This window comes from Solanum tuberosum, unplaced genomic scaffold (genome assembly GCF_000226075.1).
Source record: "Solanum tuberosum cultivar DM 1-3 516 R44 unplaced genomic scaffold, SolTub_3.0 scf00072, whole genome shotgun sequence".
Taxonomy (NCBI): domain Eukaryota; kingdom Viridiplantae; phylum Streptophyta; class Magnoliopsida; order Solanales; family Solanaceae; genus Solanum; species Solanum tuberosum.
Window position 1 is genome coordinate 1,156,883 of NW_006238999.1, and position 27,228 is coordinate 1,184,110.

Sequence of the window (27,228 nt, forward strand, 5' to 3'; positions counted from 1 at the left end):
TTCAAGGTTAAGACAATATTTTTTTAAAATTCTCATCATCTAGTGATCTCAATATTTTACCACTAAATAAGAATCAAAAATATTTTCATATGCTTCAATTGATTCAAATCGATTTTGAAGTGAAAAAATAGGTTTATCTACTCTACATATATAAAGCAATCAACTCTAAAAGATTCTTCAAGGGACTTTGTGATTTCGCTATCCATATTTTCATTAAATTGTTTCTTAAGAAATGCATGTTTATTTTCATCTCATATGCAATTTCCTTGATAGAAATCATAACACTCATAGTACATATAATTTTTATTTTAAAAAAATATATATATAAGTAATTTTTTTTTAAATGGGGCCCCCAAAATATATGGGGCCCCAAGCGATGGCTTTAGTGGCCTAGGGGTTAAGATGGCCCTGCTTATTACATAGTATATATAGAACTGAAGTTGTACGCACAGATCATATAGATATATTTACATTATCAGTTTATTTATGAGGTGGATAATTTTTAATTTTAAGTTTTCTTGCTTCTATTAATTTATGTAATATAGAAAGAAAAAATTGTAACTATCATATTATTATATACGTTTTTTTTTAATCTTATATCAATGAATATAAATTAGATTCTTTTGGTCTCTCTGTCTAAATCAAATACTCATAATTTGAACATGAGAATGAGAATGAGAATATTGAAAGAGACATTAGATCAAAAGCTATATAAAAAGCACAAAAAGAAGAGTGGCATCAGATCCAAGAGAGTGTTTCACTTACTTTTATGCAAATAAAAAAATCACTCACTAATTACTATTCCTCCCATTTCAAATTATCTATCGAATTTTTCCTTCATACGTTCTTTAAAAAAGTGGTGTCACTTAAAACCCCCCTATTAACAAAAGTTTTGTTATGATACTTGAAAAGGCATTACTAAAAAATAAAGATATTTTCACTAAAAAAATGTCGAGTGACTATTCTGATTATTTTTTAATTAAATCGATGAGAAAAGAAAAAATAATAACGTTTTCATACGAAAAAATTAAGAAGCTTCCTACTATTCAATAAGAATTTGTTTCTCATCATGCCCTTTTTTCAGTAAGCTTATTTGGTGGAAAATGAATGGAAACATTATATTTTACGACATATATTTTCTATTTATTCACGATGGGACAAAAATTTGTTTCTCATAGTGAAACAACTTTTAAGGTATCACAATTAGATAAATCACTTGAGCCACAATACAATATTTTCGATGCCATAAAACTAGATCAGTAAACTATTACACTTTCTTTAAAGGATAAGTAAGAACTTTTAAAATGATAGATAATTTGATATAAATAATTTTTAAAATTATAATAGATAATTTGAGAGTAAGGGAGTATATAAAAGCAAAAAAGAAGAACAAAAAGCAAAATAAAGATTCTAAATTAATATCATTGATTAATTCCTTTTTGCCTCATAGTTTGAAAAGGAGCACTGGCATCAGATCCAAGAAAGTGTTTCACTTACTTTAATGCAAAAATCACATATAGTAATTATTATAAATTGAAAGCAAAATGCTTTATTCTGATAATGACCATATTATGGAATAGAAAAAAATTACAATTTCCTTTTCTAATTGCTTCTATACTAAATGTTGATATGAATCGAAAAAGAATAATTCAAATAATATCTATTAATATTATCAAAAATATTGTTTAAATATTTCTACGAGAGAGTTCTATCGATAATGTAAGAAAATATCGAAAAAATAATAAATATTTTTTTATTTTAACTAATGAATGGAGTTTCTTTCTCTATTCTATCATATTCACCGATACTGATCATTGATATTGTTAAAGTTGTCAATGTATGATATGTTGATTTCTCATATGATTATTATTATCTTTAAAAAATCATATTTCTTTTCGATTCTAATTTTTTTCAATAACAATGAAAAACAAATAATTATTTGAAATAATAACTATTAACTGAATGACCTTACGAAAATTAATAAGAATATGCAAAATACCACAAGGAAAGTAAGAAATTTTTTTCATTTCATTCTTACATTAATTACTCAAATCTTGAACATAATTTGTTTTTCATCCCTATTTTCTCCAATGGCAATATTCAAATCCAATGAAGCATTATTTTCTTCACTAAATTTCTGAATATTTGTAGGAAAACATGTTCTTGAAATTGAACTAAAGTACTCTACACAGCTGAAAATGATTATAGAATCTTTAATTAACACTAAATCACCATTAGGAAGTGTTAATTTTCCACTTTCAATAGCTTTTTGAATACCCTTTTGTGAAAAAGAATCAACTTGATCCATATCTTCCATGAAGAACACTCTCCTTGGATTTTCTTGAATTGCATTTGTAAATCTCTCGAGATAACTCCGACCTGTTGAGACATAATATAATTAAGTAATTATAAGTCTGCCACCACTCAGGTCCACAAAGTCAGGGCCGGTGTGTGTTGAGACATAACATGTTTAATAACTTGTTTGGTCAAACTTCTAGAAAGTTTAAAATGCTTATTTTAGAACGTTGAGGTGTTTGACCAAACTTTTAGGGTTTAGCGGCTTTCAAGCACAAATTGTTACTCTAGCATCGATAAAAGTAACTTTCAGATTGATTAACCAAACACAAACTGTTACTATACTCCAGAAGTTACTTCTCACAAAAAGTGTTTTTCAAAATAAGTAAATTTTAGAAGTTTGGCCAAACAGGCGGTAAGTAATGAAAGTGCATTGAGAGTAGGGGTGTGAATGGGGATAGGAGAAGTCGAAACATAATATAATCAAGTAAATAAAAGTTTTTTTTTTTGTAACGATGAGACGGTCAGACAGTTCAACAGTACTATACCTTGCTCGTCTCGAGATCTTTTGTTATTGACTTCTTGATCAGTTGAATCTGTTCTTGTTGATGATGAAAATGTACTTAATCCAATGGAAATGAAACAATCTTGAGAGCCAAAGATTATTTTAGCTAACTCTTTTGAAATTTTCTCTTTGCCATGAGAATCAACACCTAAGAACAAAAGCCAAGTTTCTTCCTTTTTGTGTCTACGTTCAAGAATTGTGCTTACTATATCATGAATGATATCTTTTTGCCATGGAACTTTTTCCTCCAATGCCTTGCAAAGAATCTTCACGTTGCTCGAACTGTTCAAAAATGTTGATGAGTGCGTGCATTTCTGAAGGATCTGACACGAGTGCAACAACATTTCTGGAGAGTCAGAGCAACATAGCTCTAAGTGCTCAATATGTCCACTTGCTTCACTTGATGAAGCTGAATTAGGAATCGAATTGGGATTCGATAGAAGTTCAGGCTTTGTATTCAAGAATTGATGTTCTTTCTTCGATGAAGAAGAAATCGAAGTAGAGGAACAAGGAGATGATGAAGATGGACTAAAAAAGCCTTTGTCTATAAAGTTATGATCATGCTTGTGGACAGAACTGCAAGGAAATTAGTGCAAATATCGATTAAATAGATGATTAGTCAATTATATAGTTTGAAGAAATAACTTGAATATAAAGTAATAATGGAAAATTGTGTACTTTCCGGCTATGTTGTTCAGACTCTCCAAAAAAATGATGCCGGACTTGTGTTAGATCCTCAAAAGATGCACGACTTTTGGAGGATCCAACACACACCTGTCGTCATTTTTGAAGAGTCCAAGTAGCATAGCCCAAGGGTGTGGCCTAGCCGATGAAGTGGTAAAGACGCACAAGCTAGTCAGAACACCACCGTTATAGAACAGTAAATAAGTAGAAATGTTAAGGAAATATATACCTTTCGAGGTTAAGGTTGAGATCCAAGCTGACATCCGGGAGTGTAAGAGGATGAAGATCCCAAAGAGTCTGTAGAGAAGGACAGCCAGTTTTACATTTCGTATAAGTCGGAAAACTAGCAATTCCCATAAGCCATAGCCTTCCGTTTTCACTCATTTCGCCACATAACAATCGACTAAGCTCCAATATCATGTAGTTGTTTTTTTGCTCATTGTGTACTTTAGTCCAAAACTCAGATATCCATTCAAGATCACCTAAATATAAAACAACCCCTCTGTGTATACAGCTTTTTAGTAAAATCCTTAGCTCTCTAATCTTGGCATCGAATTCTTCTTTCGAGACATTTCTCAGTGTAGAAAGTGGAACACTTATGAACTGAACATGTTTCATGTGTGATGATACTTCTCCTTTATCGAACTTATCGACAACTCCTCTAACAACCCCTTCAGCATTAGCTAAACACTCTGCTACAATAACTGTGTTTCTCCTTTTCTTGTTCATCATTGTTTCTATAACACTCATCACATCATCATTCTTGATTTGATCATCACTTGATTTGCCTAGTGACAATTTGAGGTTATCTCCTGGTGGTAGAACCATCGATTTTGCGCTATTTTTGCAAGAAATCTCCGAAGAAATAGCGTGTTCTACATTGGTTTTTAGTTGGATGCTAGAAAAACCGGCTTCCCTCATGACTTGGCTAACACTGGGATCATCACCTGATTTGCATAGTGACAACTTGAGGTTGTTTCCTGATGCTATGACCATCTGTTTTGTGCTATTTTCGGAAGAAATAGCGTGTTCTACATTGGTTTTTAGTTGGATGCTAGAAAAACCGGCTTCCCTCATGACTTGGCTAACACTGGGATCATCACCTGATTTGCATAGTGACAACTTGAGGTTGTTTCCTGATGCTATGACCATCTGTTTTGTGCTATTTTCGGAAGAAATAGCGTGTTCTACATTGGTTTTTAGTTGGATGCTAGAAAAACCGGCTTCCCTCATGACTTGGCTAACACTGGGATCATCACCTGATTTGCATAGTGACAACTTGAGGTTGTTTCCTGATGCTATGACCATCTGTTTTGTGCTATTTTCGGAAGAAATAGCGTGTTCTACATTGGTTTTTAGTTGGATGCTAGAAAAACCAGCTTCACTCATAACTCTGCTAACACTAGGATCATCAAGAATTGAAATAACCAGCTGGTCAATTTCTACTTTGAGGTGCTGTTGTTGTTGCTGATTCTCTACTGAACCGCGACGTTGATAGGCTTGTGCCCTCTTAAATGCAGCAACTAAGGCATTAGAAAGAAAAGGAGGGTGAACATGAGGCTCGAGAATCGGATTAGATGCAGAGGTAGGAAGCCTATTGAGTGCTACATTGAAGCAAAGTTCAAGGGCTTTGTACTGAATTGGATGAGAATTTGTTTGAAAACAAGCTTTTCTTAAAAGCGTAGACGAAGAGGAAACTAACATTGCACTTGCTACATGAAGAGGAGTTACATGTGAATGTCCTCTTCTTTTAGCTAAGTTCAAAGCTTGTTTCACTATACTTGAAGATTCAACAGTTAGTGCTTGTTGGAAACTAACATTAGTCGTCATTTTCACTCTTTTTCGAAAGATCAAAGATCGATAAGTATAGATTTCGAAGAGAAGTAGTGTTTTTTAGTTGTGTGTTTTGTGGTAAGTGATAGAAGTGAAGGGAATTAATAGGAGTTTTTAAGGCTTTGTGCTTTTCTTGTGGTTGTTGGTTTTGTATGAGAAAGTGTGAAAGCATGTGAAGCAAAGCTAAATTGTCTCTCCTATCTTTTTGGCTTTTATAAGTGATAAAAGGAAACTAGACTGCCTATCTTTTATGGAAAAGTAGTTATAAGATATGATTATAGGGATCCGACCGCGTTCACTTTTACTTTTTCTAGCCAGTATACATATGTTATACACCGTTATACACATGAGTGGCTATTTATACTATACATCCGCCAGCTATTTTTAGTTTAAGCGGTTAGTGAACATATATCTAGATAGAAGTTAATATTTCCCACTGAAACCTTCATGAAAATGATGTGGTTTTATATTACTTTGATATACTGACAACGTAAGCAAAAAAGTCATCGCGCCCATATTGGACACATTGGAGCAGTTGTTACACCATTTGTGTTGGTCGATACTTATTTGACAATCGTCTACAAGAGCAGAGCCCCCCTTGGTTGAAAAATTATATTGTGCTAATAAGTAAGTATATTTTTTTGTAATAATCCATAAGAAGTAAGATTTGTAACCTTGAAAATATGACAAGTTACGCGGTTCAACAAATTAAAATACACTATTAATACTCCATAAGAACTTTGGTGAAAAAGAGAAAGGGGATATAGGAAAAGAGAAAAGAAAAAGCTTAAAGGAGAGAAGAAGACTGTCTGTCTGTTGAAGGAATTGGAAAATGTATTTTTTTTCTAGTTCAAGCTTCCTACTATATTGCAAGTACAATCAATTATCGAGCCACGATTTTCACTAAGGGGTTTTAAAATATGAAGAAGTAAACACACGAAGAAGCCAAAAAGGGTTCAACATCTACTATATATATACATAAAAAAATTTAACCATGTATTACGAACAATATAATTTTCCGCCAAAGGAGATTGATTAGGTGAACCCCCTCGTCCCTACTTGGCTCCGCCTCAGTACAATCTGTTCTCTCTAGCTCCTTCATGACTCAAGAATAAAGAACAAAGAATTCTTTGGATGATTAGTTAAATATTCTCCAAAAGTTAATGTCTTTATATTTCTTGATGTACTTTTGTTTTACTTCCATATAGTTTGTATTCTTTTGATCTTTCCTTTACTCTCTTTTTTCATGTGCAACCGCGTAAGATCATAATTTAAGAGATGCTGATACAATAAGAACAAAGCAGTACAACCATTGTTCACTCATGAATCATCTGTGATTGCTCGTATACAAGTTTATGTATGATTTTCGCGCTATGTATGAGGATCATACGCCATACTTCATGATTTCAGATATGTTTATGATGATTAGTAGACATGTCTAGTTGGTTCGTTCGATGAAAGTTAAAGGCACTAAGTATATGATTTATGTTAAAAATTCAGTGTGTATAGAAGCACTAATAAAAAGTCATAGTTACACAGTGGTAAAAGATATAGAAATTAGTAACACATAGTTTTCAGACATAGATATGTTAATTTTTCAAACCTATAAGAGATTTGGTAGAGTAATATGTTATTTGTCAAAGTCATCTATCTTCTCTTCAAACAATTTGAAAATTATTGGTACTAAACATAGAAAATTACACGAAAATAATGTTATTTTTATTCATGAAGACATTTTAGGAAACAAGCATAAAACTTGTATTTAAACCTTTAACACTTGGACAACTTTAGTATATTGTTCATCATCTTGAAGTCATGTGGTTAAAGAAAGATTTTATTATATTTTCTGCTCTATTTTACCATTTTTCGATCATTTATAGCTGTCATGAAACAGAAAGAGCAGCTCTGTTAAGCTTCAAATCCTTGCTGACTGATCCTTCTAACCGGTTATCTTCATGGCAAGACAGAAATTGTTGCAATTGGAAAGGAATCAAGTGCTCGAGTTCAGGTCATGTTGTAGTTGTCAACCTTCGGAATCCTAATCCCGTTGAAGTCATGATCAATATCAATAAGGAAGTTGTTACAAATTCTAAAAACACGTCCGATTTTTCTCTTAAAGGTACTATATCTCCATTGCTCTTTACTCTTGACCATATGCGACATCTCGACCTGAGTTTCAACAACTTCATGTACTCAAAGTTACCTGTTGAGATATCGAACTTAACAAAGTTGACTTATCTCAATCTGTCGAATGCCATGTTTCAAGATTTCATCACCATGCAATTCACAAACCTTACATATCTAAGGTCTCTTGATCTTTCGTGTGCTAATTTAGTACCTGATTTTTCTTCTGTTTCTGTTAGCTTGACATTTCCACTGAAGTTGGAGTTTGGCTCATTGTTATCTTTTATAAGCTACGGTTATTTATCTAGTCCAAATCTTAGGTGGTTACAAGGACTCCGACGTCTCAGATATCTAGTATTGACTGGTGTTGATCTATCAAAGGCGTCCGAATCATTTCATTGGGCTAAACCAATATCAAGCCTCTCAAATCTCATGTCACTTCATTTGTCCAGCTGCAACATTTCAGGAAGAATTCTGATAGGGCAATTACTTAACCTTACTAATCTTGCTACTCTAGATATGAGTTCTAACGTTCTAACATCCTCGATACCTGATCTTCTATCGAACCTCAGTACCCTCTCGATTCTTGATTTTAGTAGCAATGATTTAGATGGTCATATCTCTTACATTCCTCAACTCAAAGAACTTTCTGTTTCTGGCAATCCTGCTATGACCATAGATCTTGTTTCAATGTTTTCTGCTCCATGGCCACAGTTGACATTTCTTGACATAAGCTTCGTTCATGTAGCTGGAATGATTCCTCCTTCTTTAAGCAACTCAACTTCATTGTCCTTTTTCCGAGCTGATGGATGCTCGATTCAAGGGTCGATACCTTCTTCTGTCACAAAACTTAAGAAATTAAGTGTACTGATGCTGAATGACAACGATATCACAGGCCAACTTCCTGTATCCATGTCCAGTTTAGTAAGCCTTCAATACTTATCTATGTCTCAGAACAGATTAGAAGGTCACATACCCATTTCGATCTGTCAAATCGCCTCCCTCAAGTACCTGAATTTAGAATGGAACGATCTAACAGGACATCTTCCGTTGTGCATACTTCAGCTTCCTAAGCTTTCATCTCTTTATATTCAGAGGAATAGACTGAATGGTAATATGCCATTGTCTTTGTTCCGAAAGTCTAGATTAGATGAAATTAGTTTAGGAACTAGTGGATTGTCATTGGAAATCAATGATCAAGATCAACTCTTCGTGCAAACGTTCCAGCCCAAGATTTTGGATTTCACATCTTGCAACATGAGAGGAGAAATCCCGGATTTCTTTTCGAATTTTACAAGCCTCGTGGTTTTGAATTTCGCTAACAACAGTCTATCGGGCGCCATACCACACTGGTTGTTCAATCTCCCTTCCCTCTCTATACTATCTTTGCCTATGAATAACTTCAGGGGAATAATACCTCCAATGATTCAGCTGAAATCTTCTCATTTCCCAACAATAGTAAATTTAGCCAGAAACAAACTTCAAGGTCCTCTCCCTTCTCAGCTCGAGAATGTTAACGTCATCGATCTGTCACTTAACAATTTCGTAGGCTTGATTCCATCACGGATAGGAGAAGTTCCCGGTATCAGGTCCATATCTTTATCCGGAAACACAATTCATGGTCTAATACCTGAATCATTTTGCCAAGCGACTAACATTCTCCAGGTTCTTGATCTCTCTAATAATAGCTTGTCAGGCACCATTCGACGTAATTTGGGAAACTGCAAGTCTCTCATTTACCTTAATCTTGGACAAAACAAGCTCACTGGAAGTGTTCCAAAAGAACTTGAACGCGTTACAAGTCTTCGTTACCTTGACCTGAATGGAAATCAGCTAGAAGGATCTTTTCCAAAAATGATTGAAAACTTTCAAGATTTGGAGATTCTGAACTTGGCAGGCAATAGATTTGAAGGACCGATACCAAAGTTCATCGGTGAGCTACACAGCCTCCGTATACTCGTTCTTTCATCGAACATTTTCAATGAATCTATCCCAGAAGGGCTAATGAAGTTGGAAAATCTACAATATATCGGTTTGTCCAGGAACAATCTGTCCGGTCCCATTCCTGAGAATCTCGATGGCTTGAAAATGATGACGAAAAGGAAAAATGAGGCAACCATCTTAGGTTATGTTTACTCCCTCAAGTTCACTGGTGCACAGCTAGAAATAGTCACCAAAGGACAGATACATTGGCTTGAAACAGTGTATTCCTACAACACTGGATTCGACGTCTCGAGCAATGCTCTTACTGGTAAAATCCCTGAAAAAATTGGCCTTTTAAGTGGAATCCCATTCCTGAATCTCTCACATAACAATCTTTTTGGACTGATCCCAAAGACTATCGGCGATATGATTTCACTCGAGTCGTTGGATCTTAGCTACAACCATTTCAGAGGTGAAATTCCAGTGACATTGGCATTGTTAGATTTTCTCCAACATCTCAGCATGTCCTACAACAATTTGAGCGGACGGGTTCCAAGGAATCCACATTTCGACACTTTGTATCAAGACGGAGCAGCATATATCGGAAACAAATACCTATGTGGTACTCCTGATGGGATGAACTGCAGTAACAATGGTCCCTCTATCATCACTGAAACTACAGAGAACGAATACGATCAAGAAAATGTCCTGTTTGTTCTAGTTATATTTTTTGGCTATGTAACAGGCATTTCTGGATTGTTTTTGCTCTTATATTTGATGAAGGACAATTGGAGGAACAAATACTGGAGGGCAATAGACAGAATTGTGTTAAAAATAGTAAAATAGTGTATCATGAACAAAAGTTGTAAACAATGTTTTTTTCTCTATTGTATACTCATCTAATACTATATGAAGTGGTTTGATTCATTTTTTCTGGTTTCCTCTGGTATCCGATACTCACATCAGGGGCGACTAAATCTATATTCGCAAGGATGAAGGGGGATTTTCCACTCCACTATGACCTTTGTTGGTAGATGTGGTATGATTTACATGCTAGTTATGCGGAGGTTATAATGTTAAGGATTATTTATGCAGTGATTAATAATGATATGGACCTGATACCATATCATTATTTCTGAGTCCCAATGCACCATGACGATATGATGATGATGTGAGAGTGAGAGATCCAGCATCTTAAGATGATAAGGCATGGGGTTTGAGTCCCGACACTTTGCTTGTTAGACGTTACAGTTATGAGTGTGCATTGGCATATGCATGGTGAAATTGGACTCAAAAGACTGCTGTCATTGCTATTTGTATTCTATTGCAGAAATTTAGTATGTTTATATATATACATATCATAGTTTACAGTTCACTAGTATGTTTATATATATACATATCATAGTTTACAGTTCACTAGTATGTTTATATATATACATATCATAGTTTACAGTTCACTAGTATGTTTATATATATACATATCATAGTTTACAGTTCACTAGTATGTTTATATATATACATATCATAGTTTACAGTTCACTAGTATGTTTATATATATACATATCATAGTTTACAGTTCACTAGTATGTTTATATATATACATATCATAGTTTACAGTTCACTATTTTCAACACAATTCTGTCTACTGCACTCCAATACCTGTTCCTCCAATTCTCATCTATCAAATGTAACAGCAGAAATACACCAGCAACTCCTGTTACAAATCCCGAGAATATAACTAAAACAAACAGGACATTTTCTTGATCGTATCCGTTCTCTGTAGTTTCAGTGATGATAGAGGGACCATTGTTACTGCAGTTCATCCCATCAGGAGTACCACATAGGTATTTGTTTCCGATATATGCTGTTCCGTCTTGATATAAAGTGTCAAAATGTGGATTTCTTGGAATCCGTCCGCTCAAATTGTTATAAGACAAGTTAAGATATGCAAGAAAATCCAAGGGTGCCAATGTTACTGGAATTTCACCTGTTAATTGGTTATAGCTGAGATCCAACGACTCGAGGGAAATCATTTCGCCAATAGTCGTTGGGATCACCCCGGTTAGATTATTATGTGAGAGATTCAGGAATGGTATTCCACTTAAAAGGCCAATTTTCTCAGGGATTTTACCAGTAAGAGCATTGCTTGAGACGTCGAATCCAGTGTTGTAGGAATACACTGTTTCAAGCCAATGTATCTGTCCTTTGGTGACAATTTCTAGCTGAGCACCAGTGAACTTGAGGGAGTAAAAATAGCCTAAGATGGTTGTTTGATTTTGTGTTTTCATCATCATTTTCAAGCCATCAAGATTCTCGGGAATGGGACCGGACAGATTGTTCCTGGATAAACCAATATATTGTAGATTTTCCAACTTCATTACCCCTTCCGGTATAGACTCATTGAAAGAGTTTGATGCAAGCATGAGTATACGGAGGCTGTGTAGCTCACCGATGAACTTTGGTATCCTTCCTTCAAATCTATTACCTGCCAAGTTCAGAATCTCCAAATCTTTAAACTTTTCAATCACTGTTGGAAAAGAACCTTCAAACTCATTTCCATTCAGGCCAAGGTAACGAAGGCTTGTAACGCATTCAAGTTCTTTCGGAACACTTCCACTGAGCTTGTTTTTTCCAAGACCAAGGTAAATGAGAGATTTGCAGTTCCCCAAATTACGTCGAATGGTGCCTGACAAGCTGTTATTAGTGAGATCAAGAACCTGGAGAACGTTAGTCGCTTGGCAAAATGATCCAGGTATTGGACCATGGATTTTGTTTCCTGATAATGATATGGACCTGATACCATGAACTTCCCCTATCTGTGTTGGAATTGAGCCTACGAAATTGTTAAATGACAAATCGATGACATTAACATTCTCGAGCTGAGTAGGAATAGGACCTTCAAGTTTGTTTCTGGCTAAATTTACTAGCGTTGGAAAACGAGAAGATTTCATCTGAATCATTGGAGGTATAACTCCCTTGAAGTTATTCATTGACAAATCTAGTACAGAGAGGGATGGGAGATTGAACAACCAGTATGGTATGGCTCCTGATAGACTGTTGTTAGCCAAAATCAAAATTTCGAGACTCGTTAGATTTGAAAAGAACTCCGGGATTTCTCCTCTCATGTTGCAAGATGTAAATTCCAAAATTATGGGCTGGAAAGTTTGCACAAAGGATTGATCTTGATCATCGAGTTCCACGGACAATCCACTAACTCCGAAACTGATAAAGTCCAATCTAGACTTCTGGAGCAATGACAGTGGCATATTACCATTAAGGTTATTCATCTGAACATAAAGAAATGAAAGCTTAGGAAGCTGAAGTATGCACGAGGGAAGACGTCCTGTTAGATCGTTCCATTCTAAATTCAGGTACTCCAGGGAGGGGACTTGACAAATCGAATTTGGAATATACCCTTGTAAGCTATTCTGGATCAAAGATAAGTATTGAAGGCTTACTAAACTGGACATGGAAACAGGAAGTTGACCTGTGATATCATTGTTATTGAGCATCAATGTACTTAATTTCTGAAGTTTTGTAATGGAAGAAGGTATCGACCCTTGGATCGAGCATCCATCAGCTTGGAAATAGGATAATAAAGTTGAGTTGCTTAAAGAAGGAGGAATCGGTCCACCTACCCGAGTGAAGCTTATGTCAAGAAATGTCAACTTTGGCCATGGGGCTGAAAACATTGAAACAAGATCTATGGTCATAGCAGGATTGCTAGAAACAGAAAGTCTTTCGAGTTGAGGAAGGTAAGGGATATGACCATCTAAATCGTTGCCATGAAAATTAAGAGCTGAGAGGGTTGTGAGATTCGATATCATATCAGGTATCGTGGATGTTAGAACATTAGAACGCATATCTAGAGTAGAAAGACTAGTAAGGTTAATCAATTGCTCTATTGGAATTCTTCCTGAAATGTTGCAGCTAGACAATTCAAGTGACATGAGATTTGAAAGACTTGATATTGGTTTAGCCCAATGAAATGATTCCGAGGCCTTTGATAGATCAACACCTGTCAATACTAGATATCTTAGACGTCGAAGTCCTTCTAACCACCTTAGATTTGGACTAGACAAATAACCATAGCTTATAAAAGATAACAATGAGCCAAAATCCAACTTTGGTGGTAATGTCAAGCTAATAGTAACAGTAGATAAATCGAGTACTAAATTAGCACACGAAAGATCAAGATACCTTAGAGATGTAAGATTTGAGAATTGTGTAGTGATGGTATCTTGAAACATAGCATTTGACAGATTGAGATAAGTCAACTTTGTTAAGTTTGATATCTCAACTGGTAACTTTGAATACATGAAGTTGTTGAAACTCAAGTCAAGATATTGCAGATCATCAAGAGTAAAGAGCAGAGGAGATATAGTCCCTTTGAGGGTAAAATCAGATATGTTGTTAGAACTTGAAACAACTTCCTTATTGCTATTGATGAAGACTTCCTCTGGATTAACATTCCGAAGATTCACAACTACAACACGACCTTCACTCGAGCATTTGATCCCTTTCCAATTGCAACAGCTTTCATCTTTCCATGACGATAACCGATTAGATGGATCAGTCAACAAGGACTTGAAGCTCATTAGAGCTTCTCTTTCTCCTTCAAGGCAGCTATAAACGATCGAAAAATGGAAAAATAGAGTAGCAAATATAATGAAAACTTTCATTAGCCTCATGACTTCAATATGATGAACAATATCCTAAATTGTCTAGTATTAACATACTTATGAAAAAAGAGGCATTATTTTGTGTAGACTTCAACTACTTAATTGAAAATGATTGCATTATAAAGTCAATAACTTCAAATTATAATAATCTTATTGAGTTCTCCAGAAACTTTGTTTAATGAAAAAAAAGAGTGTTTGCAAGGTTCTTCATTTTCATGTTAATGAGGTTATTGGTTGACTTTGACAAATTCCTCTATCACATCTTTGAAAAGGTGGCATACTTGTTTTTGTATATATATATATATATATATATATATATATATATATATATATATCATTTTATGTGATATTAGTGTTGAAACCATGTTTGATCATTTCAATGCCACAATAAAAGTACAAGTTTTTGTGAATCGTCATATACTGACTTATTTGTCGAAGTCAAGATGATTGGATATCGTCTGAACCAAACCAATGAAGGTGATTCATCAAAGTTTAATGTCATTGGTGTTGAAAACTATGTTTGGTCATTTTTCATGCCTTTTACAAGTGTGCAACTTTTACTTCTTGTGATTACTCATTTACTAGGATGTGTATGTTGAATTATGTAGTATATAATTTGTACAACAATATCAATATTATTAAAATAAAGTTTTATATGAAAGTATAAAAATACAAGTTTTTGTGAATAAGTAATGTAGAATATCGTCGTATGGCTACTAATTCGAGAGACAGAATTACTAAACATTGATTCAATGGAGTAGTTGAGAGCCGCACAAGTTGATCAAGAAACCACCATCATCCAAGAAAAAATCAACAAGAATCAAGAAAATATTCCTACTATATACATTGCTATATATAATAATATTCCTAAAACAAACTTATGGTTGACATTTTCCCATAAGGGTCCACACATTTTGTAGATATTTCAAAAAGATAAGATTTTAGCTTCTATAGCAACCTTTTAAAATGTTCTTTTAATTTATTTCAGTAAATAATTAACTTTGTCTTCTCCATGGCCCTAAATGCTGGAAATTGTACATATTTTTTTTCAAGATTTTATGTGCAAGCAATTAATACCAAAGAAATTAGAGTGAAAACAAAAAAAGAGACATGGCAAGGAAGAAGAGAGCTTCTATTTTCAACAATTATTGCAATTGTTCAAGTCAATGATTCTCAAACTGAGCTTCTTAAGAGTATGTTTTCTTGATTTCACATTCTTCGTACCTTCTGATTCAATTTGTTTGTCTGATTTCGATTTGACACGGAGTTTAAAAAAGTAAACATGACGTTTAATAAACTAAAGATATGGAGAATGTACCAAAATATCATTTAATATGTCATGTAAAAAGTATAAATTAAAGAATTACCAAAAAAGAAAAAAATACATATTTTTAAATGGACTAAAAGAAAAGATAAAACAAACAAATTGAAATGGAGGAAGTATTTCATTATATTTTTTCAATCACAATTAATTTTTATCACAAAAATTGCAAATAATTAATGTTTGTATTCTTCTTCTTGTTATAGGATATCTCAAGAAGTCAGAAGAGAACAAGACCAAGAATGATAAGGAGGTAAAAATATTCTGAGTTTAACTTTTATGCGCTGACAATGTAAATGTCATTTTATACTATTCGGTCACCGAAAAGATATATAACTAACTGTTCGTAAGAAAAATGGGATTAATGACGGGGAACTAAAGCAATAATTTGCTACACGAAGTTATAATATACGGATAGTGTACAAATTCTTTGTTTTTTAAAAGGATTTTACTTATACACACTGATAATGTAGAGTACTTCACATCGATATATAAGTTTCAAGTTATTATTATTTTTTTGATACCCAAGAATCCACGAGGACCAATGGTACACAGTTCAAAACTCGATGAATAGTTGACACACCTTTCTAGTCTTCTCCACATTAATATCAACCATTGTCTACTATATACAATTTCTAACTCACACATCACGTATTGCGCCACCAAATCTAGGGGCTAGCTTCCAATTTATTAATTTTACTTTTTTGTGGAGTATTATTTATTGATTTTACCTTTTTTTTCTTCTTTTATTTAGAGATTGGATAGTTACTACAAACGCAATTACAGAGACTATTTTGGCTACTTAGAAGGCAATTTGAAGGATAAGAAAGAGGAACTCACTGAATCAGAGCAAGGCATTCTTGATTGGCTTGAAAAAAACAAATGAATTTGTCAACCTTGTTTTGAAGGCATATAAACCAACAATATATCCAGCGTAATCTCACAAAGTGAAGTCTGAAAAGGCTAGAGTGTACGCATTTATTTACTTTTCCAATGAATTGTGTATACTACTTTGGTCAATGTGGACAAAAAAAGTACTTAAAAATATTGGAAGAATGTCTATTTATTCGCCTACTTTTTCTCATACTTCACATTTCCACTATGTTGGTGATAGAGACTATGTTGCTCGGACATTTCTATAATAGTCATATTCTCTAATAACATTTCACTATAGTGATCGATGAGTTCTTGTAGAACCAATTTTCCATGTTATGTTATGTTATGTTATATGTGATCTCTATAACGACATTTCGCTATAGAACCAAAAACTATCCGAACAAATAACGTTGTTATAGACAGATTTGATTGTCAATATCCAATACAATTGCATGGAATTAAGTACGTTTGTAAAAAATAGCTCAAAATTTTGACACCCTTATCACACGTTAAACATGAGTATATCGATACAAATGAAGGATCAAATGAGACATAATATATAACAATACAATTCCTATATGATGTTTTAATTTAAAAAAATGAACTTAATCGACATCAAAGAGAAACCGAGATGATTAAATTACACAATAGAGTAATCAAAAATGTACAAGTTTAACTGACTAGTTATGCACACCAAAGTTACAGAGCATAAATATCATATCAGATAAGACCATGTTAAAGAGTACATTTACGTATTATGTCATCATTTAAAGACAAGACTTATCCTTATTAACATATATATAAACTTATGTGTAATATTTTCAATCATTTTTTTCCTAAAAATAAGCAAAACCTGCCATGCACAAAACAAAACAAAAAACAGAGCTCCCTTTCTCTACTCTTCACCATTCACATTTTGTTTTACCTTTATTATAATTATTATTATAACTCTATTTATTCATCGTCTTCCCAATCCTTCAGTCCCCCCTTTTAGGACAAAGCAGTTGTGGTGTTATCGGCGATAGCTATCGCCGATAACCATTTTTTTTCTTTTTAATACAAACAAGTTTTCATAAGAACAAATCCATAAAAAAAAATTGAAATTTTTTCAAGATTGTTCCCTCTTTGTATGTACCTATGTAGAGATCATTTGGGTATTAGGGGAATTGTGTTGTTTAGTTTTTTTATGCTGCATTGTCGAATTGAGCCATGGCGGATTCCGAGGGAGAGAAGAAAAGAGTAGTGGTGATTGGAGGTGGAGTTGCTGGATCTCTTATTGCAAGGAGTCTTCAAGATGAAGCCAATGTTACCCTCATTGATATGTGAGTTTTTTTTTTTATGAATTTGTTATAAAAATTTTGATAATCGTGGTGTCTGGGTCAGCTTGTACGCATCACGAGTACATGTTGTGTTGCATAAGTATAGGTAATGGGTAACTCTGTTCATCAAGGTTTGGATGGATGAGAAGGAATCGCTTACTCCTTAATTCGGTCCTTATTTATGTGGCACCTTTAGAATTTCGAGAGTCAAACGAGTTTCTCTTTGACTATGATTGTTTTATGTCTTTTGAGTATTTTGAATAATTGTTCATCATTGACTTATGTAGTTTTCAAATATATGAATTTTATTTTATTTAACTCAAAGATTATGTGTCCGAATTCACGTTAAGAAATTTGACTCTCGAAATTTGAACTGTCCATATAGATTGGGACAGAGAGAATAATGTTTTTGCCTTTGCTGGAATTTGACTCTCATGGTTCGCAAAGCACTTTGTTTTGTTTTTTCTTTTCTTCATTAAATGGGGGGTGGGAGAAGGGATCGTGGAAATTGAACCTACACCTATTGTATCGGAGGCTCCTACGGGTACAACTAGACTATAAGCCTGAGTCGTTCTATCATTAGTTAAATGGCCGATTATAGATAGTTTGAGATTGAGGCGTAGTTGATACCATTGATTGAGAGAATGGATTGTTGTTGTTTTCTAATATATGTATGGATAATCATCATCTCATGACCGAACTTTTGGGATTTGCGTTAAGCTTAATATCCATTTTTGAACGTTGTATCAGAGTCAGACCTATTCATATTCTTGATTACCCTATTAAGGTTCACATATTATGTTGTTCACGCTCTATATATCCAGTCGTGGGGTTCTAGGGAAGGGAGTGTTACATGTTGTTGTCTCCTTATATGGTCTGTCTTTGGCAATCGCCTCATGAGTTAGGTCCAAGGTCCATTTTCTTAACGGATAGCTTATTATGTAATCAATTATGCGATGGAAGCACTTATTAGCTGTTTTCATTAAGATGTTACAAGGATTTATTATTTGTAGTGTGTTTTAATTAACAGAATACGAAAAATATGAACAGGAAGGAGTATTTTGAGATTCCTTGGGCTGCATTAAGGTCAATGTGTGATCCTTCATTTGCAAAACGAGCCGTCTTTAGTCACTCCGAATACCTTCCCCATGGAAATGTCATTACATCTGCTGCTGCTAACATCACGGATACAGAGGTTGTAACTGCAAAAGGCGACAAAGTTGCGTATGATTTTGCTGTTATTGCTACTGGTCACTCGGAAACTGGTGCTTACACGAAAGATGAGAAGTTTTCTCAATACCAAACAGGTAGCATCATGGATCAATCGATATACTCGTAGTTTGCATTATAATCTTTTATTTTTTAAAACCTTTGCTACTCAAATAGTTTGTGGTTGAGTTGTAGTTGTTGTATACCTTCCCGAGGGACTTTACTAGTGAAATTATACACTTTCTCCGGTGGACAGATATCAATAGAGACAAAAAAACAGTAGATGATTTCTTTCTATTTGTTCTAGCCGTGGTGGACAGAGTAACCGTACTCATCAATAGCTTCATTTCTACTAATTTTTATTGGTTTACAGATCATCAAAAGATTAAATCTGCCAGCTCCATATTAATAATCGGGGGAGGACAAACAGGAGTGGAACTGGCTGCTGAAATTGCTGTGGATTATCCCGATAAGAAGGTGACGATTGTGCATAGGGGATCAATGTTGTTGGAATTTATAGGAGAAAGTGCTAGCAATAAGGTAGTGCATTGGCTAAAATCAAGGAAGGTTGAGATCATATTGGGGCAATCTGTCGATGTAAATTCTGCAAAAGACGGTGTTTACAAAACATCTGGTGGACAAACTATAGATGCTGAATGCCATTTCATTTGCATTGGAAAGCCGATAGGTTCAGGGTGGCTAAAAGAAACCGTCTTGAAAGGTAGTTTGGATATTCATGGAAGGTTGATGGTTGATTCTGATTTGAAGGTCAAGGGTCGAAGCAATGTCTTTGGTATTGGAGATATTACTGATATCCCTGTAAGTACTCTTCGAACTATCTCTAGTACCTTTTGGTTTTGAAAACTCATATTTGAACAATTAGATCTTGCTAACGCGGTTTAGACTTGGTGGTGTCTGTCGTAGTATTAGTCTTATTCTTGTAGTTTCTCGCTTTTGATATCTACCATCATTTGTTGTTTGTTGTGTTTTCAGTTATCGCACTATTTTGTTGTTGTTACTGTTCCTTTTCTGAATGCGCTGCACTCCTTTCATTGTTAGTTGTTATGTTTTCTTCACTGTTGTTTTTCCTTTTCATAACTACATTGATCTGCTGCACTTGAGTCGAGGACCTTTGGAAACAACCTCTCTACCTATATATTATGATAAGGAAACTGAAATTTCATGTCCCTTACTGCCTCAGAAACCTCACTGGTTAAAAAGCTGACTAAACTCTAGAAACCTCACTCGTTAAGACCCTGATGCTATTCTGCATTATGCAGAAGACCTATGTTGCTCGGACCTCCAAAAATGCTACCACACCTGTGTCAGATCCTCCGAAAATGCATAGCTGTTGGAGGATCCAACTCACCTGACAAAAGACTTCAGTTTTTTTCCCTTACACATACCTTTGTTTAAACGTGTACACTCACGAAATGGATCAGAAAAACCATTGGTCCAAGATCTACCATGTATGCATATCCAGTGTTATCCCACGAGGGTGGTGTGTACGTAGCCTTACCCCTATCTTGTGAAGGTCCTGATGGTTTACTACGAGTAAACAACTTAAAATGCCAATGACTTGCATTTGTTCTTATATATCATGTTTGTACATTTCATCACAAGACGTTCTTACTTAGTATCGTTGAAAATGCAGGAACTTAAACTAGGATATTTGGCTCAAAGACACGCGGGGATAACTGCCAAGAACATAAGATTGTTAATGAAGAACGCTAACGATAACAACTTGAATGTATATAAACCTGCTTTACCATTGTCGTTAATCGCTCTAGGCAAAAAAGAAGCTGTAGCACAGTTTTACTGTTTATCGTGTATTGGACGCCTTCCAGGGATGATAAAATCTGGAGATTTATTCGTTGGGAGGACTCGAAAGCAACTTGGTTTGCTATCTGAACTTCAATAAACATGTGTTCTTTAGCTAGTTCCTTCATATTCAGTTAGATGGACCTTCTTCTTCTCTTCATGTGTTTCTTGTACATAATTCTTCTGCTTTTTGTGTAAAAAAATGTGTTACCTGAGGAAATGTTTGTATCGAATTACTCCGTTTCAATTCACGTGTTTTTACTTTCTTTTTTCAGTTTACTTCAAAAGGAACGTCATTTATCTATATTTAGTAAAAGTATTTTTAAGAATTTGGACCATTTCTCGATTTGTGTGTATCATTCTTGCACTAATCTTAAGTGGTTCTTTCCCCCTCATAAATATATAATTTTGGGTACGAGTTTAATATTGTTCGCACATCTTGTGGATTTTAATACTAAAAATCTCAAATTCGTTCTTAGTCGTCTTTCTCTAAAGAGAGAATTTCGAGGGCGAATTTGAATAATCGAACCTCAAAGCAAATATCAAATCGAAGCGGTGAAAAGCAAAGGAATAAAATAGAGATAATGATTTATTTTTTTAAAAAAAAAAACATGAAGTATCACTAGTATCTGATGGTGCATGCTATGCAATCTCATTTTTTGTTACAAATAGTGCCAAATGGCATTTTTTAAAAAAAAAAGGATAATGGTAAGAGAAAAAAAACACTTGAAATATCATCTTTTTATGAGTTTTCTATTTGAAAATATCATGTGGTTACATTTTCGACTTGAACTATTATTAATTATTTATCAAAACGTACCTCGAAATTAATGAGTTAGCCGCCTCATAGACATTATCACACGCCTTTTAGTGATTATATCCAAACACTTGGTCTAATTGATTTTATTATGTGATTTAATAAATAATGGATGATAGTTCAAATAAAAAACGCAAAAAGAAAAGTGTAAATTCAAATGTATTTTTAACCTTTATTTCAAAAAAAAAAATATTTTTATGGTTGGAAACTGAAAAAGTTTCACTAGCATGTTTAACTTTTTCGAGACAAAACACAACAGATCATTTTGTTAGAAAAGTACCAAATTGAACTCCGATTGAACCAGAAACCCTAGAATTTTGTGACCGACGAAGAAGAAGATTGAGGAGATGAAGAGAGTTTTCGGCATTAAGAAGGAAACACAACCTGCTCCATCTGTTCAAGATGCTTCCGATAGGGTAATTTTTTTTTCTCCCAACAAACTAGATCTATAGTTTAAATACTGCTAAATTATGCAAACAAATTGCAATTCTCTTCGTTTTTTTGGGTTTTTGTTTGTTTTTTTAGTTCCAATGTGTTGTGTAGCTGCTTTGCTAGAATTTTTGGAATGTTTTCTGCTAAATTATGCAGACACTGCCATTTCTGTTGGAATTTTGGTACTGTTTGAACTGGGTATTTTTTTTTCCAATGTTTTCTGCTAAGCTATGCATAGAAATGCAATTTCTCTTCCTTTTTTTTGGTTCATTTGTTTTGTATGGCTGTTTCGATGAGGTAAAAGTTCATGTTTTCTGCAGTTTCCTAACAATTGAGCTCCCTCTGTCCTTAAGGAATGGTGGGTTTGGAGGATGGTTATACCAGTACTAGTACATCTGAATTCAGATTGCATCAGGATTCTGAAGTTAAATGAGCTCGATCGATAGTATTAGTTAGGAGGAGGAGGAGGATGTGTGTCATGCAGAAGTTAATCTAGGATTTTAGCTCTGAACTCATTAAACTTTTGAAATTAAGGGTTCAGAATTTAATTTTTGTAAAATTTTAGTGATTTTTTCAGACACATCTATTACTCTGTCTACCTCTGCTGTCATGGGAAGTCCTCGTGTTGCGCTCAATATGTAAACTCAAGCTTGAGATCCGTAATATATTTTACGGAATTTTTATCAATAATTTAGATACTAGATAAAAAGTAGGATTGTTACGGAAAATGTTGCAAAAAATAGTACTCAAAGACAGATTGCTAGACTTCAAAAATAGTATTAGTGGAAAGTAAATTGAGGCAAATCTTTTGTAGTATAATGAAGATGGCTGCTTGTATGGTTTCCAGTTAATTAACCTGGAATATTTTTTTTATTTTTAGCTCTCTGAAGTTTAGTGATTACTATTGGTTGTTTGCACGAGTAATCTCTGATCCTTTTGATTGCTTCTTAATTGTCCAGATCAATAAAAGAGGTGAGTCAGTGGAAGAGAAAATCAAGAAGCTTGATGCTGAACTTGCAAGGTACAAGGAACAGCTAAAGAAGACTCGACCAGGTCCAGCTCAGGAGGCAGTAAAAGCTCGAGCTATGAGAGTGTTGAAGCAAAAGAGAATGTGAGTTAAATTATATGCCATTACCTTGAGTTTAATGAGGCTTAAAGTGGCTTGTCAAATTATCAAGTTCAATTACTTGTGATGAGTGTCTACTAACATGTGAAAGTCAATTAGTTTAAGTTCTGAGATGAAATAATTGAACTCAATTTAACAGTTCTCTCTCTCTCTCTCTATTTCTCTCTCGCACATACACACACCCACACACACATGAATAACATGAAAAGATACATATTTGGGGATCCTTTGTTGTTATCATGTTATGAGAAACAGAAACAGTGGATTAATTGTTGTTATCATATCTGAAGCAAAAGTAGGCAGTGCCAGGCCATAAATCTATATACAATATACTTTAATGCATCCTTTTTTTTTCTTCCTTTTTTGATGATGGAGGTGTTCAGCCGAACTTGAGCGCACCTTGACTATTCCACCGAGTACCTGATACCTCCCACCAACATAGGTACCGGGCAACTCTGCCCCAAGACTTAGGGGATAGAAAGAAATCACCTAGTGTTTGTAGTCTTTGCGCCAACTTCATTGACCAGTAATCCTTACCATTGGTGCACTCTTATACTTAGATGGGCTATTATTTTTCACTTTCATGTTTGAGGTAGAAATTACATTCTCAAACACTATTTAGTATATTTCTCTTTCTTCTTTTGCTTGTTTTATAGTCTTAGGTCATGTATTAACATATTGTTCTGAAAAATGCATAAGTTATCCGATGAATAATCAACAGGTATGAAGGCCAGCGGGACATGCTCTACAATCAGACATACAACTTAGACCAAGTCTCATTTGCTGCTGAGGGAATCAAAGATGCTCAGCAAACAGTATGTTAAATGTTAAATGGAATCCATTCGTTTGCACCAGTTACCTTTTTCACAATAACAAAATGTTGTCTTATTTGTGGAATTGTTAATTAACTGCTTGAATGGGTAATTCTTATCTGCAATCCCCCTAACGCAGAACTTAACCACGGTCGGTTTTGACATTCCACAGATCCACAAGTCTAAAAACTGTTTGTGCTTGAAGTTCATCTATGCCATTCTTGTTATATCATGCAGCATCATTTTTTTAATAATAGTGCATGCTCCTTGAAATAAGTTGCCTTTCCTCTGAAGTTTGACTGAATTTTATTTTCGGGAGGAGAAAAATAGATCTTATACTATTTCCTGGCCATCATCCAGCACTTTGATATTGAGCTTAGGAGTTTCTGCGCTTATCAGACATTTTTGGTTATATCAAATTCATGGTGAAGTGTCTTTTTCTTGGTAGCGCTCCATTGGGCACAGCTCAAGGCTTGTCAAGCGAAGCGTATTCGGTAACCTGATGGGAACCTGCTGCCTACCTCCCTAGAGGTAGGAGGACAACCAAATTGTCATGAAGAAGGGATTTCTATTTGTCTCCCCTAGAGTTTCTTATTCTCCAATTGCTTCCATCTTAGTTCAAATGTTTGTGTTGAAGGCACATTTGAGCAATGGGTTTCATTTGTTTAGAGTGGAATTTTCCATTATTAACTTGACTATGTTTCTTCAGATGGCAGCAATGAAGTCAGCAAATAAAGAATTAAAAGGAATGATGAAAACTGTGAGCATTCAAGACGTAGATGTATGTATTCTCCATTACCATTTAAGTTTTTCTTTTAAGCTTCCCTGAGTTTAATCTCTTCCTTTTCTATTTACAACTACGGCTATGAAGTTTATCCATGTTGTGATGTGATACTCTTATGCTATATAGAACCTACAAGATGAAATGACAGACCTGATGGATGTAAGCAATGAAATTCAAGAAACTCTTGGGAGAAGCTACGGTGTGCCTGACGACGTTGATGAAGAAGAGCTCATGGGTGGTAAGATTAGTTCTTGTACATTTGAATATTCTAGTGAAAACATGTTTGTTGTGCATTTAACCTTACTTCTTTATCAGAGCTTGATGCTCTGGAAGCGGACATGGAGTTTGAAGAAGGTGTCCCTTCATACCTACAACCTGACAAGGAACCAGATCTGGATTCAGAGCTTAACATGCCATCAGCACCAATGGGACACGCGTCAATGCCAGCTGGTAGAGCTAATGCGCAGGTATTGTCAATTAGACCTGAAAACTAATCGACCTCTTTTCTGTTAAACATGTAGTTTTTCTACATATACAAGGGATAGTTGATTATTATATGTATTTTACATATCTTACATCATGTATCTTTTATTTTGATGACTGAGAATCTGTCCGGGGTCTCACCCTTAGGACCAACCTCATCCTTTGAGATTCGGGGGATAATGAGCTGCCCTTCTCCACTTAAATACCAGGTGTAGTCTGCATGGTGCAGGGCTCAAATATAACATCTCAGTCCCAAATCTCTCTCGCGGTGCTTTCTAATACTGTCATATTCGTATTTCTTCATTTAACATATAACTAACTTTGACACCTTTTATCGACTTGTGATGCACAGGCTGATGAACTAGGCTTACCTGCTGTCCCTCGCGCATCACTTCGCGGTTAGGAGAGTTTTGGGGTTTAAACATTGTGTGCAGAATTTTGGTTTCTTAAACCTTGATGCTGCTAATTACTTTACCCTTATTTATTTATTTTATTTTATAAATAAATGACACTTTGTTGGACGAAGACTGCATTAAAAAGTTGTACAAATTGAATTGCAAATAGTACTATAAAACTAATCTTGGCCCATTAAAAAATAAACTTCACGTGTGTTTCTACCCGTACAACAGCCCATATGCACCTCCCTTTTCCAATTTATAATTATTTTTCTTGATCTTTTCCTCAATTTCTCCATTTTCTCCCTCTCTGTATCCGTTTTTCTTTTTCTTTTTTATACTAGTGAAATTATTATATATATATATATATATATATATATGATAGTTTCTTATTTTAAAATGAAGTGGTATGTAATATTTATATACATTCATATTAGGGCAATGAAGATAATATAGATATTTGTTTTCATCTTGAATACAATATATAGTTTTGTTTTTCATTTTTCTTCAATATGTACAATATTATTTGTTAAACAAAAACTGATATATTAAGTGGCAAGGTAAATGGAATATTAGAGGTTAATTTTGAAACAATAATCTACTATATTGAATTGAAGATATAATTTTTTAAAAGATTTTCTCTTATCTTTTGTGGACTATAATCTTCTATGTAGACATTTATTTCTTTTTTGAAATAAATTTTTTTAAATAACATGATCAATAGGTGTAACAAAACTACTATTACAAGTTAAAAGTAAGAAAATTTCTAGCAAAAATAATTTCTATATATGCTTCAAAAAGTTTTCTAGGCCTTCCCTTTACAAGTAGATCCATAATATAATATGTATGATATTTATAATATTTTTATTTCAATTATACCAATTCAAAAATAATTATATGAAAAAGAAGAAAGAAATATATACTATACAATACATTTGCAAAAAAATAATAATGAGTGTACTAACAATCAAAATTCATGATTACTTGAAATCTAACAAATATTATAATCAAACTCAACTATGTAATTGTTAAATAAGATTAACTTTTCGACCAACCATACAAAAATAATGCATTTAAAATATTACTACTACTATCAAAATTACCTCAATATCATTGTCATGAAGATTTTCTTTATTGATCATGTATATATACTTGCTTGGAGAAGTATAACGAATACGTAAAAAACACATTCAATTATGAAAGCATAACTAACTACATAAAAATGAAAAGATAGACTTGAGATAAAATATTTCTTATCTTCATATATTCCTTTTGTGTTACAAGTTATAAAATACAACTCAAAAGTGATGAAGAAAAGAAAGACTAACTTTGAGAGTATTCATGAACAAAACATGAGTATATATAGGAAAAAAATAGGGGAATACAATAAGGCATTACAAATTAAAGTTTGGGGGTTATGAACATAAAAATTGTGGGAGTTGTAGATATTATTAAGAGTAGAAATTGAAGAGTTATGAATTATGAGTAGTTACTCCTTATAAATACATTAAATTTATAATATATATAAAATATAAACAAAATATTAGTATTAGTTTATAATCAGAAGAAGGTAAAATGAATTGAAAATTTCTGGACCTAAATTAGTATCATATTACTTTTTTTTCCAACTTTAGTGTATATATATTAAAAAATATAAAATAAAATATGGAAATTTTAAAAAGAGTAATTAAAATGGATTAAGAAAGGAGAAGACATGGAGTGGCTTG

The 27,228-nt window shown here is 34.0% G+C and overlaps 6 protein-coding genes across 6 annotated transcripts; 4 read left to right on the top strand and 2 right to left on the bottom strand.

Moving 5' to 3' along the window:
- Nucleotides 1-2,040: 2,040 nt before the first annotated feature.
- Nucleotides 2,041-5,528, bottom strand: LOC102595423 (uncharacterized). Its single transcript, XM_006345941.2, has 3 exons — nt 3,774-5,528; nt 2,844-3,436; nt 2,041-2,379 (listed from the first exon to the last, which is right to left on the bottom strand). The coding sequence occupies exons 1-3, from the start codon at nt 5,372-5,374 to the stop codon at nt 2,048-2,050; spliced, it is 2,526 nt and encodes an 841-aa protein (XP_006346003.1). The 5' UTR covers nt 5,375-5,528; the 3' UTR covers nt 2,041-2,047.
- Nucleotides 5,529-7,192: 1,664 nt separating this feature from the next.
- LOC102584495 (LRR receptor-like serine/threonine-protein kinase GSO1) lies at nt 7,193-10,270 on the top strand. Its single transcript, XM_006345815.2, has one exon. It carries the CDS (start codon nt 7,193-7,195, stop codon nt 10,268-10,270), a length of 3,078 nt encoding a protein of 1,025 aa, XP_006345877.1.
- A 758-nt stretch (nt 10,271-11,028) lies between these two features.
- LOC102595749 (probable LRR receptor-like serine/threonine-protein kinase At1g34110) lies at nt 11,029-14,115 on the bottom strand. The gene has a single exon (XM_006345942.1). The coding sequence runs from the start codon at nt 14,113-14,115 to the stop codon at nt 11,029-11,031; it is 3,087 nt and encodes a 1,028-aa protein (XP_006346004.1).
- Nucleotides 14,116-15,100: 985 nt separating this feature from the next.
- LOC102584825 (uncharacterized) lies at nt 15,101-16,501 on the top strand. The gene is made up of 3 exons (XM_006345816.2): nt 15,101-15,299; nt 15,634-15,680; nt 16,182-16,501. Exons 1-3 carry the CDS (start codon nt 15,119-15,121, stop codon nt 16,311-16,313), a joined length of 360 nt encoding a protein of 119 aa, XP_006345878.1. The 5' UTR covers nt 15,101-15,118; the 3' UTR covers nt 16,314-16,501.
- Nucleotides 16,502-17,477: 976 nt separating this feature from the next.
- LOC102585141 (apoptosis-inducing factor homolog B-like) lies at nt 17,478-20,807 on the top strand. Its single transcript, XM_006345817.1, has 4 exons — nt 17,478-17,625; nt 18,673-18,929; nt 19,205-19,650; nt 20,486-20,807. The coding sequence occupies exons 1-4, from the start codon at nt 17,513-17,515 to the stop codon at nt 20,750-20,752; spliced, it is 1,083 nt and encodes a 360-aa protein (XP_006345879.1). The 5' UTR covers nt 17,478-17,512; the 3' UTR covers nt 20,753-20,807.
- An 868-nt stretch (nt 20,808-21,675) lies between these two features.
- LOC102585470 (charged multivesicular body protein 5-like) lies at nt 21,676-25,706 on the top strand. The gene is made up of 7 exons (XM_006345818.2): nt 21,676-21,885; nt 22,861-23,012; nt 23,749-23,842; nt 24,549-24,620; nt 24,750-24,861; nt 24,939-25,090; nt 25,459-25,706. Exons 1-7 carry the CDS (start codon nt 21,817-21,819, stop codon nt 25,507-25,509), a joined length of 702 nt encoding a protein of 233 aa, XP_006345880.1. The 5' UTR covers nt 21,676-21,816; the 3' UTR covers nt 25,510-25,706.
- Nucleotides 25,707-27,228: the final 1,522 nt, after the last annotated feature.